Source organism: Gallinula chloropus, assembly GCF_964237585.1.
Source record: "Gallinula chloropus genome assembly, chromosome: 5".
Lineage (NCBI taxonomy): Eukaryota > Metazoa > Chordata > Aves > Gruiformes > Rallidae > Gallinula > Gallinula chloropus.
Genome location: NC_140090.1, coordinates 47184643 through 47201741, shown reverse-complemented (window position 1 = coordinate 47201741; position 17099 = coordinate 47184643). Strand labels below are relative to the sequence as shown.

Sequence of the window (17099 nt, the reverse complement as noted above, 5' to 3'; positions counted from 1 at the left end):
GGTGTTTTCCTTTAATTTCTGCTTCTCACATGGCACTAACCCTCTTTGTGGCCTTGGAAAAAAATTACTTTGGTTTTCTCCGGAGTTTATGTTTTCTCTCTATAAATCCTTATAAAGTTCTGTAAGGCTTTTTTTTTTGGGGGGGGGGAGGCAGTGGGGAGAGGGGAATAATCTCTTTGGAAAAGTCTGTGAATACTCTCACTGAAGTCACTTCTGGGCCCTAAGTGACTGGCTTGAGAACTTTGGGTCTGAGTGCGATGGATTTTTTTTGTCTTGCTTTTAAACAATACCCTTTCCTTAACAAGAAACTGTAATACACACCCAGAAAAAGTTAGTGTTGCAATATGAGAACAAAATGAACTATTAAAGCACCTGCATCAATATGAGAAGTGTTTTGATGATGTTGCTGCCTTTGTGCTGGTGTCGCTTGATGCTGATGGCGAGAGGTGGCTTTCTTGAACCCTATGTTTCATCTCATCACTTCCAGTGGCTTAAAAAGAAAGGAGGCATTGCTCGTAAGGGCTGGCCCATGTGGGTTTCTGCCTGAGTGGATGTCTGGAGGGCCCCGTGCACAGGCTCTGGTGATAACTGGCACAGTGCGGTTACGCTTGTGACAGGGCTATGTGTGAGGAGTAAGTGATAGGAGGATCCGACGGTTGTGCCGCGCAGGAACGTGGCGGTACTTCTCAAGAAGTGGGTCTTGACTTCTTCCTGAGAACCGTGAAGGGCTATTAGGAAGGTTGAGAGATGTCGAAAACATGCAGTAACAGGAAGCCAAGACAATTTTTGCTCCTTGGAGTTCTTTCCTTTCAAGCTGAAGTGTTCTCTGTTTGGTGCCTTGAAGTGCACGCACAAACTATATAGGCCATCTTGGTCTCTGATAGATTTTCGTTTCTTTCTCACTTTGACTGCCTTTATGAAAACTTGACATAATGCTATAGAAATCTGAAGAGCCGCTGAAATGAGAAACTCTGACTTACTGGTTTTTAGGAGCTCAGAGGTGACTTTCTTGAGAGCAGAGGGATACTTTTGATGGCATTGTCCTGTCTTTCCAAAGGAAGGCATGGCCACGTCAGGTGTTTGAAGTCAAGTGAGGAGTCTGGCAAGGTTTCTCTCTGCGTGGCTGGGGGTTTTAATTCTTAACACTTCTTCAGTGAGCCCAGGGCTAGCAGCAGAGAGGTGCTGTTGCTCAGGTTTTTCTAATTCCCTCCTGGCATCCCCTGGGCACCTTCCCAGTATCCTCCAACAGCGATATTGTAAAGTGCACGGGTGAGTGTCACATAAAGTCACGATCCATTTAGTTATGCTGTTTTGTGCTGATCTGTCCTGATTTCAGTAGTCTCTCTCGTAGCTTCACGGAAACCCCACAGGTATCACTTTTTGTTGCCTTGTAGTGATCACAGGGCAACATCGCAGCGGTGTCATCTCCGCCCGAACACGGATCGACGTTCTCCTGGACAGCTTCCGTAAGAAGCAGCCCTTCACACACTTCCTGTCCTTCGCTCTCAACCAGCCCGCCATCCAGGAGAAGTTTTTGCAGTTCAAGGAGGAAGTGCTGGAGAAATGCTCAAAGGTAAGGATCTGTGTGAGAACTAAAATCTAGCGGGAGCCCTTTAGAGGAATGCCATTTCATTTCTCAAGAGAACTTTTTGGTGCTTACCTCAAAGGCCTTATTCTGTGCTGCTTCCTAGGGATGTATTTTACAGGCCTTTCACTTAAGTTGGTGGATCTGCTGTGAGTTTGTTCAGTTCCATTGTGAAATGCCCTGGAACGTGGAATGGCTTACTTAGTAAATTGTTAGTAACGTGTTTTGTTCTCATTAGAGATTTTCCTAGGTGAGAGGGTATCTCAGATTCAGGAGAGGGGGTGGGCAGTTTTGGTGGTGGGTTTGGTTGGTTGGATTTAATAGGAAAGCCACTAAATAACGTAATGGACCTTTGTACATTTCATGATGTCCATGTAACCATGAAACTGGGTGGGGATTCACAAGTTTGCTGCTGCTTCTCTTTCACTTTTCTTTTGGCTTCTGACATTGAAGGAAGATGGGAGTCATTACTGGAGCTGAATGAGAAATGACTTGGTAGCACACACCATCCTGCAAATCTAGCAGCTTCCCTTTGTCCCCATGGGACTCTGTGCTGACAGTCCCTCCCACTGGCCTTACAGATCTTAGATTGAGAGCTGCAGGAAAGAGTTAGGCATGGGGAAATGAGGAACAGGATGAAGTGGAAGCTGTCTCTTCCCTGGTTTATTTTAGCCTGCTTCTAGTTTGGCAGAAGCGGTCTGTCAGTGCACAGAGCCAGGCTGAGGAGAGGGAATGGGATTATTAAATCACCGTGTCCTCTGAGTGCTGGGGGGACATGCCTAGGCAAGAGAGGAGAGTTCCATTTTGTAGCTGCTGCAGGTCAGGTTGCGTGCACGCAGCAGGGCTTTGTGGGCTGATGTTACTACCTTCTGCCTTTCAAAGGGGAAAACACAATCTTGCAGATAGCGCAGCTTAAGAAATTTGGGCTCCTATGTCTTCATGCTGTGGGTGTGAATTACCTGATATCTGGGCAGATAGGGAGCTCTTGCTCAAGTGTTCGTGGCCACTTGCACGTCAATTGTCTCATCTCCAGGAGCAGAACTGAGCTACCTTTGCAGTATTGTCCTTCCTGGCAGCTGTGATTTAAGTGCCTCTTCTCTGCCCAGCTGCCTATTTCCGTGACAACTTAGGAGCTTTCTATCACTTTGGTTTCCACCTGATCTTAAGTAGAACTGAAACTGGCTGATAGATCCAGGAATTAGCAAGTGGCGCGGTGTCCTGAGCACCCTTCCCTCAGGCTGGCAGGGTATCACCAGCTCAGTCAGTTGTCTGTCCCCGTTAGCCAGAGGCAGGTACCTTTTATTAAAGCTTCCCTTTATTAAAGTAAACCCCTGAAGACAGGGGAGTGGAAACAGCCTGAGAAAGCATTAATGGGGCAGAGTGTTGGGGCAGTGGCTGTTGAGGCTGTAGGCCCTGGTCTGAGACCTTCCTACCTGGGCGTATGGCCATTACAGTCTTTTCACTTGATCTCCTTTCAGACGTGGTTGCCTGTACTCTGCTTGAAGTCTTGGCATCCTGGACTCCTCCCTGTAGCTGTCAGTCAGCAGGTCCCATGGATCTCTCTTGGCCCTCCCTATGGACAGCAAACCCCGATCTACCTGCTGTGCGGGGCAGTAACCACAGCGTCATCCCGTATGTCTCGCTGGGTTCTGGCTTCCAGGCTGCTTCAGTCTCCAGAGAATCCTTTCAGCATCACACCTCTAACATGTTGTCTCTCTCACTCACCTTCGCAGCTAATTCTGTTGTCCATGCTCTCATCCTATGTTTTTATTCCTTCAAGATATTGACCTTGCACAGGACTAGGTCTTCTCCTCGCAGAGCATTTGTTTTTCCTGCCTGCTGGTCTAGTTGCATCTGTGCAGCCGTGTGTTAGCACAGCCTTGGCTGGTGGTCTTACTTGTACCTCAGACCCGTCCTGATCTGCCTCTGTCACGTTGCTTGTCTCTTGCTCGCTCTTAAATCACAGTTTGTGTCCCTGGGAGGTCTGCCATCCACTTAGAAACATTTTCATACATTTATCTCTCTGCTTTCCCTGGTGTTGCCAGTCACATTCAGAAGGAGCTGCCTGGGAACATCTGCAAACCTTTGCATGCTCTTTGTCCTAAAAAGCTGCAGAAACCCAAATTTGGCCAGGGAGCGCTGAGACCACTGCTGACCAGGCTAATCAGGTTTAATTTTCTTCCTCTTGCCTGACCTTCTTTCTATCTCTCCTTCAGTCATTTTGTTCTGTGTCTGGACAGCACCGAGTCTTGTAAAGCTCTGCTTCGTGGTTAGGGATCCCACGTGCATGTGGGAACACATTTCAGCCTAACTTCAGCTACCTTGGACTTGGACTGTACTTGGAACCAGCACCCAGGCACGAACCTTCTTAATACCAGTGATGGCAATATCTCAGAGTGCAGCGCCTGAGGTGTAGCATGTCTTTTGCTACTGCCAAGGCATCGAGGAGCTTTCAGGAATTTCCCAAAGTGGTAGCATCTGAAGCTGTCCTACAGCAGGACACATCTCTGTTGATGAAGGCAGAAGGTCTGAGGCTGCAGTTCCTGCTCTCCACGCTTGCGTTGGTATGATGTGCCCCAGGCTGGAAGCTGCGGGGTCGTGTTAGCACTGCTCGGTGCCCTGTGCTTCTCAGGAGGGCCTGAAATGTTCTTGGTACTGCTTACATCAGCTCTGGAGTTTCTATTTTCAGTTAGAAATGTAGAATTCAGTCAGTAGCAGGTATTTGGGGGGTTGCATACCTTAGCCAAGGAATATACAGCGCTTTATTTTTCTGCCCTTGCTTCTCCCAGTATTAGCAAAAGGGTTTCTGGATATATTGCTGCCTGTTAGTTGAAGGAGTATATTGCAGCCCTGTATGTCACTCAATCACTCCGCCAGCCGGTAATGCCACTCTAATACCACTTTATCTCACAGCAGGGTCTGCTAGAAAGCACATCAGTAATGAAAAACAGTAATTCAAAACTGTGCCTTGCAGAGCAATAAGAGAGCTTATAGATTTGTCCACAGCAACGGGATTTCTCGGGGTAGGTGGAGAAATCTGAATAGGTTTCGGTGACAGCAGCGGCGCGCTTCTCCTCCTGTTGCAATTTGCTGGTGCGAAACATGGCAGGGTTAGGTAAACTCCAGTCCTTGAATGAAGCTTGGGAATAATGGCAGGGAAGGGAAAGGACCAGGTGTGCGGGTGTGAGGATTTCTTCTGGCCATTAAGCATTTGTGAGGGACTTTATTTCCCTCTGAAGCAGTTACCATGACAACCATTCATTTATATTTTATCGCATAGGATCATGTTGGTGGGAATATGCTTTCTAACTTTTTGTGTGTATGTGTCTTTAAGACCTTTTGTGAGACGAAGCTTGCGTTGAAATATGGAACACTTCAGGTGTCATTCACACTGTGGTGTGGTCAGGGCTGACAGGCAATGAAGCAGGGCTGAGGGGAGGCTCTTCTGAGGCTAATTTAATATAAATATGGGGAGGCGGCTCACCTGGGCAGGCTCATTGCTGCTGTGGTGCAGTGGGAGGTCCAGATGACTGAATGACCTTGGAATTCTCCTTCTACAGTCACGTAGGTGTCAGAGTGAGGAGAAGTGAAATGTCTGAGGATGCAGGTGGAAAAGGGGAGAGACATTGCAGCAATATTGCCTTGGGAAAAAAAATCACAGTTGGGTCTTTCAGAGCTGTGTTCCCAGTCTTAACAGGCTGCAGATGAGGCACGGAAAAGAAATATGATTGCTGTAATATATGGCAACCTGTAAATATCAAACATCGGTAATGAGGTATTGTATCTCAGAGGGGAAGGGACAGAAAATGGGCAGGGTTTTTCAGCCCACAGCTCTTCAGGCATTTCTGAGGGAATGCTGTTTTTTCTGGCTTGCTCCTTTGTTTGTGGAGCAGGGTGGGAAAGGGCATATAGCAGGCGTGCTGTATCCTGTTTGGGGGAGGGAGGAAACCCCAAAAAATAAAGCTGTCTGCAAGCACTGGAAGCTCTTAAGGCTGTAGAGAGGATGCAGCCAGGGAGGAAAAGCCAAGGAGTTTGATCCTTCGCCTTGTCATGTAGGAGTCCTGTAGTGTGGTGTGGTCTGTGGTTTCCTTTATAAGGCCTTAGACTTGGAGGAACAATGTGCTTGGGCTTTGCAAAAAGACATGCGGAGACTGGATAAAACCCTCTCGGTGTTCTCTAAAGGAGGAGAGCAGAGGTAGGAGTCTTAAGTACCAGGAAGGAGGGAAAAAATGCATTTTTAAGACTGAGTGGAAAGGAGTTGTTGATTCTTTTGACCGTGACAGGGCAGCATCAGGGAGAGGAATAAGGTAAAATGGGTAGTCCTCACATACGGGCGGTGTGTAAAGGGGGATATTCCTCCTACCTCTCAGTACATCCTTGGAGAACCCAATTTTGAACAGTACATTTTTAGGGAGACGATAGAGTCTGTTTTCTGTCTTTTTATCTGCTGGTGAGTCCCTGCAAAAAGGCCGCTTTCAGCTTCCCCTGTCGAATATGGGGGTCCCCTGCTGTGACACCTCGCCTCCCCTAAACTGGTACTCTGCTTTCCATAGGGTTGGAAGCCACTGCTTGCCACAAGCCCTGTGACTTGTGCTGTGAGGGGTCACACCTTCCACAGCACAGGGAGGTGGGTGGAAAATTGGTGAAAGGGGAGCTTGTTGCTAAGAGAGGAGCTTGGGGAGCAAGGCCCATCTCTGATGCTGAATTTCACTCCTCACTCTTGCTTTTAGAGTTGTACCTTTACCTTGAGAGGGTTTTTTAGGTCTCTGGAAGATGTCCATAAAGCCCAAAAATCAGTGTGTGGACAGGATCGTGTCTCTTGGGCACCTCCTCCCTGGAGGAGGGTGGGATTTTTCCCACAGCAGTAGTTCTGAGCACTTACTCCTAGGCTCTGTGTTGCCTTTGTCTGGCCCTGCTCATCAGGACTGATACTACTGGATAGGGCAGCTTCCTGTGAGGCGACACAGCGGTTGCTGATAGCGTATCATAACTGGGCATTAAAATAAGTGAGTTCAAAGGGGTATTTTTTGCATCTCAGTGAGCAGCATCCAGCCATGAAGGGCTGCTAAGACGCCCGCAGAAACGTTCCCTGTTCCAGGGAGAGCTACCTCTGACGTAGCATCTACTTTATGTGTGGGAGAAGTGGGATCTGCCGGCCTGTGAAAGAGTAGGGGTGTGAGCAGGGTTTTTAGGAGCTCCCTGAAATACTAGGGAGTAAATCAGGAGGATTATCTAGGTCTTGGCCTGCTCACTGTGCACTGCTTTTGCCTGCAGATCTCCCCAGCAGTGGTAGCGTGGTTTGTGGAGGTGACATGCCATCACTTTGTCAGCTCTCAGCCCACGCTCAGGTGTTGGAAAGCTCAGGGGGAAACGCTGTTTTTGGGGCAGGTTGATGTTTACAGTACAAACTGTGCTGGGGCAAAAAATGAGGGTAGGGCTTTTGCTTTCCGACCTGCAAACTACTTTCTCCTTACTGTACATCATCTGTGCATACTGTAGGAGTGACATCATCTGGTTGTCCGTGGCAAGGATAAATCTTTTTCCCAGTTGCTCTTACCTGAGAAACTTGTTTTGTGATGGGCCAAATATCCTCTGGCTGCAGATACGCTCGGAGCAAAAAGGCTGACAGAGGAATAGTGTCCTGTGCGTGCTAACAGCGATATGAATTCCAGCTGAGAGAGGAAGGTGGGCAGCAGTGAGATGGAGCCATGAAATCTCAAAAGGCCGTAATCAAAACTCTCTTCCAGAGGCTCATGATGTACCTGTGGTAGTTAGTCTGTTCTTCTTTTGGACTGCACTGTGCTGCAGTTTGCAGCCTGCCTTGCTGCTGCTAACATGGTATGATTTGGGGGTTCAGTCACAATAAAGTAATTAGCAGCAGTGGAAGGTGCGCTCTCTGTTTCGGGGACCGCCACGCTTTGCCAGCCTGCAGCTGCCGGAGCAAACTCCCGGCTGCCATGTTGCTGGCTGGCTTGTCCCTAGTCCAGCTCATAAGCATTGCTGTAAAGAAGAGTATGGATGTTGTCAGTAGACATGAGAAATGCTGAGTGGGATGTGAAGCATTAAACTCTGTCGGGCTGAGCTACTGCAGTGTTTAAACCTCTGAAAGGGTTTATTTCAAAGTCTGAAGGCACAGCTAGAAACATCAAGGCTGTCATTCTCAGGTGGTGAATTTTTCCAGATGGAGAAAGGCTTCAGTGGCCTGGCAAGCAGTGTTGGCTTCTTCTGGAGTTAAAATTGGAAGTTATTTAATGCGCCGGTGGGAAATGGCTGCTAAGTGGAAATAATTGTTTTAATATGGGTGTGTTAACCATCCTCAAGGTATTTTTATAAATATCCTAGAACAAAAGAACATGTTTTTTTAAAGCTGAACTTAACAGCGGCTCCACCTGGGAACAGTTCTTACCCAGCAACAACACGTAACCCTTCTCATAAAGGGGGATTTTAAACTTAATTCATCTCGGCAAACTATAGGGCACATGGGAATGAGAAAAATGTAATTATCAGAGCTGGTATTAGCTGTGCTTGTGTTGTGAGGTGCATCCTGTGTTTAGGCAGGATTTAGAGACCATTTAGAGCTTGTCACTACAGCTGGTTCCAGCTTTATTGCACAAAAAAATTGACTTGACACAAGTTTTAAATCTGTTCTGACTTGTGTTGGGCTCGTTGCTGATGGCAGCTGCCGCCTTGACAGCTCTGGAAGTCTCCTCTCGAAATCCTGTGCTGCTCTTCCTGGGTCTTGAGTTAGAACCTGTCATAAGGAGCTTCCCAGCTGCTGTTTGGCAGCTCTGATGAGAAGGCAAGCAGGGGAGCATACCTGAGGCAGGGGGCTGCACCTCGCCTGCTCTCAAAGCCTGTAAAATCCTGTTATTCGATTCAGTTTTGAGTCACTGCCAACCCGATCAGTGATGCAGAGAGAAAAGGTTTGTTGTCAGTGGCGTGGTACCTGTTCTCTTGTTCTCTGTAGTATTTATTCCACTGATGGGGGGGTGGGGGTGGGTCTGTGCATGCACATAAGATGCCTATATGTGCTGATTGATTTGTAGGATCATGGGGTCAGCAGCAGCCTGTTCCAGAACCCTGCAAAGCTTCACCTGACTCTTGGGACACTGGTACTTCTGAATGAGCAAGAGATCCAGAAAGCGCGTGACCTCCTACAGCGATGCAAAGAGGACTTTGTGGAGTAAGTGATAAAAAAGGGATGTCACCACCAAGGGCGTGACTGGAGGGGAAGGCAGCAAGCTGTCTTTGACAAAGGACAGTGAAGAGAAAAGCAGCTCAATAGTCTATTTCAACTCCAGAAATTTAGAAAAAGGCTGAAACATTTCAAATGGGAGCAGAAGAAACCAGCAGGCGGTCGCAAAGAGTCTAACAGCGTTGCTCGGCTCAAACCCTCAGCATTCCCCAAAAACCTGCTCTGCTCCTTTCTTTCTCACGTGCGTCCCTGTTATTTTTGTGCCATTGTCCCCTGCCTGCTGCAGAGGGAAGGACGAGCTCCATTACCTCCGTGTGTTGCCTGCAGTGGGCTCTGGCACACGCTGCTTCCCTCCTGCCTCAGAGCAGATGCTGAGGTGTCCTTGACATGCATTTCTTGATGCGGGGAGCTGTGTGCAGGGAAACCAGCGTGAGCCACGTGTGAGTAATCAGTCTGAGGCAGTCACCGCTGCTCCTGGACCGGGGCTTTCCTCGCTGCAGATGTTAGGGCTTTAACTGTAAATGGGGTTGAATGACACCATAATTAGTTTATCTCTGTTCAGTTTAGAAATCAGAGGTGGCCTGAGGGATTGTTTTATTTTATTTCTGCAAAGCCTTTACATATAGAGTGCTGAGCCTTGATATTAATTAATTTATTTATAAGTGAGGAATTAGCCATGCTGTGCCAGCCAGTATCTGTGAGAAACTGTGGCATGGCCAAAATTCATACCTCTGCTTTTAAAATGATAGCTCTGGTGGTTCAGCCATGTTTCCAGGGTTCAGCGTGTTTCCAGGGCACAGCTCTGCCCCTGGTATTTGCAAAGTGCCCTAAGTGGATTGCGCTGAGGCAGAGGACAATCTTTACTCCCCATTTCCTTGCGTGCTGGGGGGAATCAGTACTTGAACGTAATATTTAGGTTACAAATGCTCAAATAAATATACTTTGAAAGTTAATTCGGGCTCTCTCCTACCCATGGAAGCCTTCATCAGCGTTCATTTACCAAACGCAGGCAGTGCCTTGTGAAGGCAGATGTGCCCTCTTTACCCTCTTCTTAGAATATTCGGCCTCACATGCAGGCAGTGCCCTTGTGCTGTCTTCCTCCCAGGAAACGTACTGTAAAGGGAAGTGACACTCTCCTTATTCCATCCAGGAAGCTTTGCCCAGAATCTCTTGGGAAAGCTGAATAGAAGTGAGCAGTGGTAAAGCCAAGTCACGTTCACATTGTTAACTCGCATGTTACTTCTGCCCTTACTTTCTACGAGACAATGGCACTTAACTCAGAGGGAAGCTTTCACTGCAGCACCCTGTGACGTTCTGGTGGTAAAGGCAAGGATGTGGCATGTTTGGAAGCAGAGAGGTTTTGCAGTGAGTTTGCAGGTGTGGGAGTGCATATTACATCCCACGTGCATTTTTGGTTTCGCCTTCCTGCGAGAGTAACTGGAGCTGATTTTTAAACAGCCCTGTTTACTTCCAGCGTGAAATGTACTTAAAACTGCATTCTGTATCAAGTGCTTTTCCCTGGGAAGCTCAACGAGCTGCAGGCTCTGTGTCACGATCGCTCTCTTGGCAGGGAAGGCAGGAGCTCCTCTGCAGTGGGAACTCGTACCATTCTGTTGCGGGTGGGTTTTCTGAAATGGAACTGGAGATCTCGGCGTGGAGATGGCCTGTGAACTCTGGCAAGTTGACTTAATGCGTGTCTGAAGGCTTTTACAGGATTTCTTGAGGACAGCTGCTACAGCCTTCCAGGCTTAGCACTTAGGGACCGGTTTTTGGGTTGTTTTTTTTTTAGGTTGTGGGATTTTTTCAGTGCAAACAACCTGAAAGATATGGGAATGGGAAGAACTCCTCAGTGGAGTTCACTGCCCCATGGGGTCTATGTAACACTGAAGTCCCACTTAACCTCAAATTTGTGGTTAACTGTAATAAAAAGTGTATTTTATGCCATTCTCTTAGTAAACCAAAATATTTAATGCGTGTACTATGCACTGTGTTTCAAAAGCAGGTGTGGTGTTTTGGTTTTTAACAGAAGGGATTTCTTACATTGCAGCCAGATAGCCGGCGGTGAGTCCCTGATGGTGGAGGTGGCAGGAGTGGAGTACATGAATGACGACCCTGCCATGACGGACGTCCTTTATGCCAAAGTCCACATGAAGGATGGCTCAGACAAGTGAGTTCCCCAAGCTCCTTTCTTCTATTCCTCCTTAAAGTGTGGCGGCAGCAGTAGCCAGTGTGCCAGAGAAATCTGGTGGGTACCACTACTGGTCCTTTGGCTGGCAGTCAGGAAGATGAAGTCGTTCTTGCTTCCTAAACCAGTTAAGGCAGTGATGTGTTTGCTTCTTAAATCAGTCACTGGTGGTGCGGCTGAAAGATGTCATTTGTTTCTGTAGCAGTCTGTCAGATTGAATAATGGTGTCGTGGCTTGTGCGGTGAGAAGATGGCCAAGGAGATACTCCTGAGATGACTTAGAAGGCAGGACAGCTTAGCCTCTGCTGTCTAGTTCCCAACCTGCAATCCAGATTAATCTGGACAGCCTGGCAAGTGTATTCTGAAGCACTTAATTATTTTTAAAACCCAGTTACACCAGAAGCTCCTTGGAAAAGCATGGCTTGGTGGCAGAGTTGGGTTTGGTGTCTGTAAGCAGTTTGGAACAGGCACTAGGTGTGACACATCCCATCTTCCGAGTCGCTGGTGTGACATCTCGAAGCCTGGCTGTCAGTACGTGTGTGCGCTTCCCGTTCGCCGCTGCAGCTGATGGTGTTAGCTCCGTAGGCAGCGCTGCCTAACATATGGCTGTGTCTGGACAGCCTTCCTCCCTCTTGTTTTTGACCAGTGGCAGCACGGCCTTTGTTCTTGGTGCTTTCTGGAAGACTGGGGAAATGTTAGAGATGTGCTGCCAGTTGTGAGATGGGTGCTGAACAGTGTAGGGGAGTAGCCAAAATTCCTTTAGCCTTCTCTCCCTAAGCCTGAGACTTTTCCTGGCAGCGCTGCCATTGTGCATCCATTCCCGTTGCTAGAGGATGGCAGGAGCTAGCAGGGAAGCACAAGAGCAGGAGCGGTGCAGCTGGAGGAGGGAAGAAAGGACATGTTCGGGCATCTCCTTTCCCTGAGGGCTGAGGAGACAAGGCAGGGCAGGGGGGCGGGCACAGGGGTCCTGCTTAAAACCACACTTTTGAGGCTGTGTTTAAGTAAAGAGATCGGAAGTAGGATAAGGAAATGGGTGGGGAAATGAAAATGTAAGAGTTGCTGGGAGGCAGTAGGAATGGAAATCTTTTCCTCTTTTTGGCTTTTCTGCTTTTAAGTCTGTCTGAACCCTGAAAGAGGCATGATAAAACAAATGGGGGGGGGGAAGGGGGGCAGGGGAGGGGCAGGGGGCTGGGGTCAGGTGGAGAACCAGGATAGAGATCAGCCAGGAAACCCAAGAGAAGTGCAAGGAGAAACAAGGCAGCAGCACTCAGAAAGTCAAGGTGGGGGCAGACACTGGGGTGACCCAAACGCCTTTCTGTGCGTTTGCTATAGAAAGCCCAGAGAGCTGAGCTATGGGTCTCTCTTCTCCTGAGTCACTGAACTGTGGATCATCTCTGAGGCATGGTGCTTGCGAGTCTGCTTGCATCTGAAAATATGCCTGCGACCTGAGGAACTGACAAAGAGGCGCTGAGGAGTGGAACTAGGGCCTGAAGTCAGGCAGTGATGTCTGCCTGCGCTTGGGGACAGCTCGAGTTGCCGGTGCTGCTTCAGATGCCAGCCATATCTCTTCAGTTGAGAACTCGGTCACAATGCTAACAGAAAGTGCTGGTGTGCAGTAGTGGTGGTCGAGCTGATTTTGGCAGGGGAGAGAAGTGAGCTCTTTAAATCCTCCTTGCCTTGAAACTGACAATGACCCTGCCCTGCCGCCCCCCGCCCCCCTCCTGACTTTGAAAAAGGGCCGATGTCTCCTCTGCCCTTCAGAGATCTGTTTGATGAGGTTGTGACCAATCTGGATCTTGTGCTTTGCATGGCATCTGGAGGCTGCCAGACTTCTCTTCCACAACACCTTTTTTGCTCACTGTCTGTCAGCGTGCTCAGAGAGGGCCAAGAGACTTAAAGTTTTTATCTTTGGCCCAGGCCAGTCCTGCCCTCACCTGCGCATTAGCCCATCTGGTGCTTCTCCCCCGGAACAGTCCCTTCACTGTTAGAGAGCATACATAAAACACTCAGCTTTGCAGGGGGGAAGGGAGATACTCTTGTGTTGATGGCAGGCAGCAAAAGCTGCTTTTGCTTCCTTTGAGATTCTGGCCCAGGAGGTGATTATAAAGAGGAGACAAATGTTGATCCCTCCAGAAAACCCCACTTTGTTTTCTGGTCTGCCAGGCAGATGGCTGCTGAGCAGCTCTGTGCACCTCTTGCCTGCTAAAACCCACCAAGCTTTGCTCGGGGAAATGGGGAAAGCAGGTAGGAAGCAGAATGTCTCAGCTGCAAAGGCAGTGCTAGAGGAGAGAGGCAGCCACGTGGTTTGCTGTGCTGGATCTGACTGCTGCAGCCCACATTTTGAGAGGTATGTGCCTTCCTGTCTCATGCAAGACATCTTGCCAGCTCTGTGTAGTTCCTAGCATGGCTGAAGGGTGGAGTTCCTTCCTGATCTTTTGGATGATCTTGATCAGCTTAAGTTATAAAGCAGGAGATTTGATTTACCCTGACTTAGGTTGCATAACTGCAGACGGAATTAGGAGTTGGCAAGCCCTTCTGCACATATAATGGCTCAGACTGAGGGAGGGATCATGCTCTGATGCCTCCCACGTGGCAAATAATTTCCATTATAATTCATTCTAATTTGTTTTATTTCCTTGATTAACTTTATAACGTAATAAAGCACCATTTTCACTTGAGCTATTCTCCGTTAATTTGTTCTAGTATTGTCTGTAATGATATTCATTTAATCTTTGTCATTGCTAATTTTAAAAATCGCTGATGTAAAGCCAGAAAGTGGTAGAAAACTGTGACAATTGGTAGTTTGACAGTCTTGAAATCATTGCACGGGGACTGGCAGCCCGTGAGGGGCAGTACAAAACCTGTGGTGGTGTAGGGCCTGGCAGCCCGTGGGTTCTAGGGGTGGGGGTGGGGGTGTTGGAGGAGCAGCTTTAGAGAGACCACACTAGAGTGGTGGGACCTGGTGGAGCAGGGAGCTGTCGAACCCCTCGGGTGTGGTGAGAGGAGCCTCTTTGGCATACACTGTAACTCGCTCTTGCCTTGTTTTGGAAGATCAGGAGTTCCTGTTCTAGTGCATCCTTAGTGCTTTTGGTAAGGCTGGGGCACTCCAGAAGCTTTGTGGGGGGACAGCCTGGAAGTTCCTTCAGATCTTCAGGCATAGGATATGTGAGGGCACTGCTGCCATCACTTACCTGCTCCTGCTGCCTGTCCTAGGAAAGCCACAAACACTTTCATTTGTGATTGAAGCCAGACAAGGTGGGACTAAGTCCTTTGAATGCTTTCTCAGTAGCTCCAAAGCTGGAGCGTTCACTGGAGCGTGCCGTCTGGGTTTGTCTGCCAGGACATTCTGGGCTCCCCCAGAAATTAAGCCCGCTGACAGAGTTGCTTATTTGGGGTGGAGAGGGTCAGAGATCCAGCCCAGCACACCAGATAGGTCAGGTCACAGTCAGAGCAGGTCTTTGAGAGAGTCGAGGTGCTGCAGGCATCCTGCAGGTGTGCAGGTTTTGGTGTTTATTAGGAGAGTCACATTGTGGTTCCTGGCAGTAGAAAGATGAATCTTTCAAGTCCCAGAAACATCTGTCACTGCGAACAAGCTCTTTGCCTTGCTAAATCAGCCCTTCCTCATAGAACACGCACAGCAGAAGTGATTGCAGAGGAAGCTTTGTGAAACAGCCAGAGGTTCCTCTGTTACAACTGAATCCTGATGGTTGTGTTCACCTTCCATCAGGGACCAGGTCCTTTTCCCTGTGGGCGTGAAGAGACTGTTTTGCAGATGCTGGCTGAAAAGGGAGACACTGATGGCAGAGGGGTTTCTCCTGGGTTTACACTGCTCTGTTTTTCCTCTTTTTTCCTTGCTAGGTTGCAGGCGATTGCTGATCAGCTGGTGGAAAGGTTCGTAGCCTCCGGCCTGATGCTTAAAGAATGGGATAGGGTGAAACTGCATGCTACAGTCATGAACACTCTCTTCAGGAAAGATCCAAGTGGTAGGTATCCCGATCCTTACTGATAAGTACATTGGATGTAGCACCTCTGAACAGGAAATGCTTCTGTTGCCTTTCATGTTTCTTTTTTTTTTTTTAATTTTTTGGTTATATTTTTTTCTGTAATCTCCAAACAACCCACAGAGTTGTTGGGGCAGAGGGGTTTCACTACCTGAAACACACAAGAAAACAAAAAAGCAGTCAGCAGAGTTGGGTAAGGTAGGCATGCTCTGAGCATTTTCTGGATCCTTTCTGAGATTCTTTGTCATCACTTCAGAAACACTATCACCCAGTAGCACTCTTGAGATCTGGGACGGAGAGGAATGCCTTCAAGTATGTATGAGGCCTTGGGCTCTCTGTGCCTCAACATTACACTGAAATTCAGTAACAACTTGACGTGCTGTGCTGACCTTTTAAACAAGACAAAAACGTGATCCTCTTTGGTCGAGTTAAAGTTCACCTGTTGATGTAGGGATGTGATTCCAGCACCCTTCTTGTTAAATCAGATTCTGATGGCTGCGAGGCTGAACATGAGTTGTTACTGAGCGTACCATGTCTGCTGCCTCTGCGCAAAGATTGCCCATTCTAGCAGCCTGCAGCATCACCCTCATGTGATTGTACTTTACAAAGCTGCCTGGGATGCATTGCCTGTCAGGAGGGGCAGTGTATTGCAGCCTTGTTCTCCCTGTGCTGACACATATGTGCTCTGCTGCCAGCATGTACTTTGCATGCCTTGACAGCACCACGCTAATGCTTTGTGTAGGTTCCCTGGCGCAGCCTCTGTACAGTGCCGATAGGTTTCGGTTATGTCAGGTGTTGTCCCAGTACTGCTTCTGTGAGCCTGTGTGGACAGGGGGAACAGCAGGTGTTGGGGTTTTCTGAGTGCACACTTTGGGGTGGGGGCTGCTACTAGTCAGGTAAGCGTAGTCAGGCGTTAGTAACCTGAAAGTATGGTGCTTAGCATGCTCAAACAGTCCCAAAAATTGGTGAGAAGGTAAGCCTGACGTGCCAGTGCGGCCCTCTGTTAGGGGAGGCATGCAGGCAGCCGTGCCTGGCGGTGTGAGTATGTGTTCTCACTGAACCTGTGGGGCATGCAGACGCAACGACAAGAGCGTTACACAGATAGCTGGATGGGTCGCTTCCTATTCGATACAGGATTTGAACAGCATACTAGGTGTCAGCAGGACTTCATAGTTAATGATGGAGATGGAAAAGAAATGGTGAGTATATTCACCGAGCCAGGCAGAGGTCCCGTGGAAAGAACAGATCATGTACTTAGGGCTTATATAAAAACCCAGACAAGCTCTGGGGAAATGGATCTAAGACGTAGGCATTTTGGCACTTGCTGCAGGCCTAGGTTGCTATTCTTGATGTCTGTGTGCGTGGCTGTGTGCCCACCCCGCAGAAGCATACACACCACATGGATGTCCTTCCCGGAGCAGGCAGTGGAGGTTTGCATAGGTGCTGCCTGGATGGAGCCTGACATTGTGCTGCTTTGCTCAGGGTCTGGTATTTGGTGCCATTCCAGGCGATGCAAGCGTTCACGGTGCTGACTCTCACCCTGGCAGGATGTGGCATTAAAATCAGGCAGAGAGAACTGATTGGTCATCAGCCCTCCAGAATAAGCCTAGCAGTTGCTATGATGTAGGGTCTTTCCTCCAGGTAACATAGGTGATCCTGATAGAGTTGCTGATTCCTGTGTATGCAGCCTTGTTCTCTTTAAAATCAAAGTGGAAGTGTTTTTGCACTGGACAAATATGGTTTATTAGCTGGCAGCTGACTTTGGGGAGGGAGAGAGTGGGGGGGTGAAGTACAGCACACACAGTTCTCCCATCTGAAGCTCATTCTGGTGCTGGCTTTTCCCTTTACAGCTGAAGAGCAAAGCACTACAATGGCTGGTAAATCATCTTTCAAAGAACGGGAGTCGTTTAACGCCCGGAATATCCTCAAGGTCAGTATGAAACAATTAGGGAAATCGAGCCAGCTATGGATATTATATAGCCAAAAGAGGTGAAATACCTCTTCAAGACTGCTTTTGTTCTAGGCTTATGGGATCTCCTGGGGCAAGGTTGGGGGGCGCTGGGTATAGAAAAGCTGTTTAGAAAATAAACAATCCAGATCACTTGTAATTGGGAGCATTACAGTATTTAACAGA

At 48.4% G+C, this 17099-nt stretch overlaps 1 protein-coding gene across 1 annotated transcript in view; it reads left to right on the top strand.

Moving 5' to 3' along the window:
• ASCC1 (activating signal cointegrator 1 complex subunit 1) overlaps nt 1-17099 on the top strand; it is a 35726-nt gene that overhangs the window by 2573 nt on the left and 16054 nt on the right. Inside the window, exons 4-8 of the mRNA XM_084264784.1 lie at nt 1395-1573; nt 8632-8768; nt 10828-10947; nt 14823-14947; nt 16816-16895. Coding sequence (XP_084120910.1) covers nt 1395-1573; nt 8632-8768; nt 10828-10947; nt 14823-14947; nt 16816-16895 — 641 coding nt within the window. The remainder of the gene's footprint in view (nt 1-1394; nt 1574-8631; nt 8769-10827; nt 10948-14822; nt 14948-16815; nt 16896-17099) is intronic.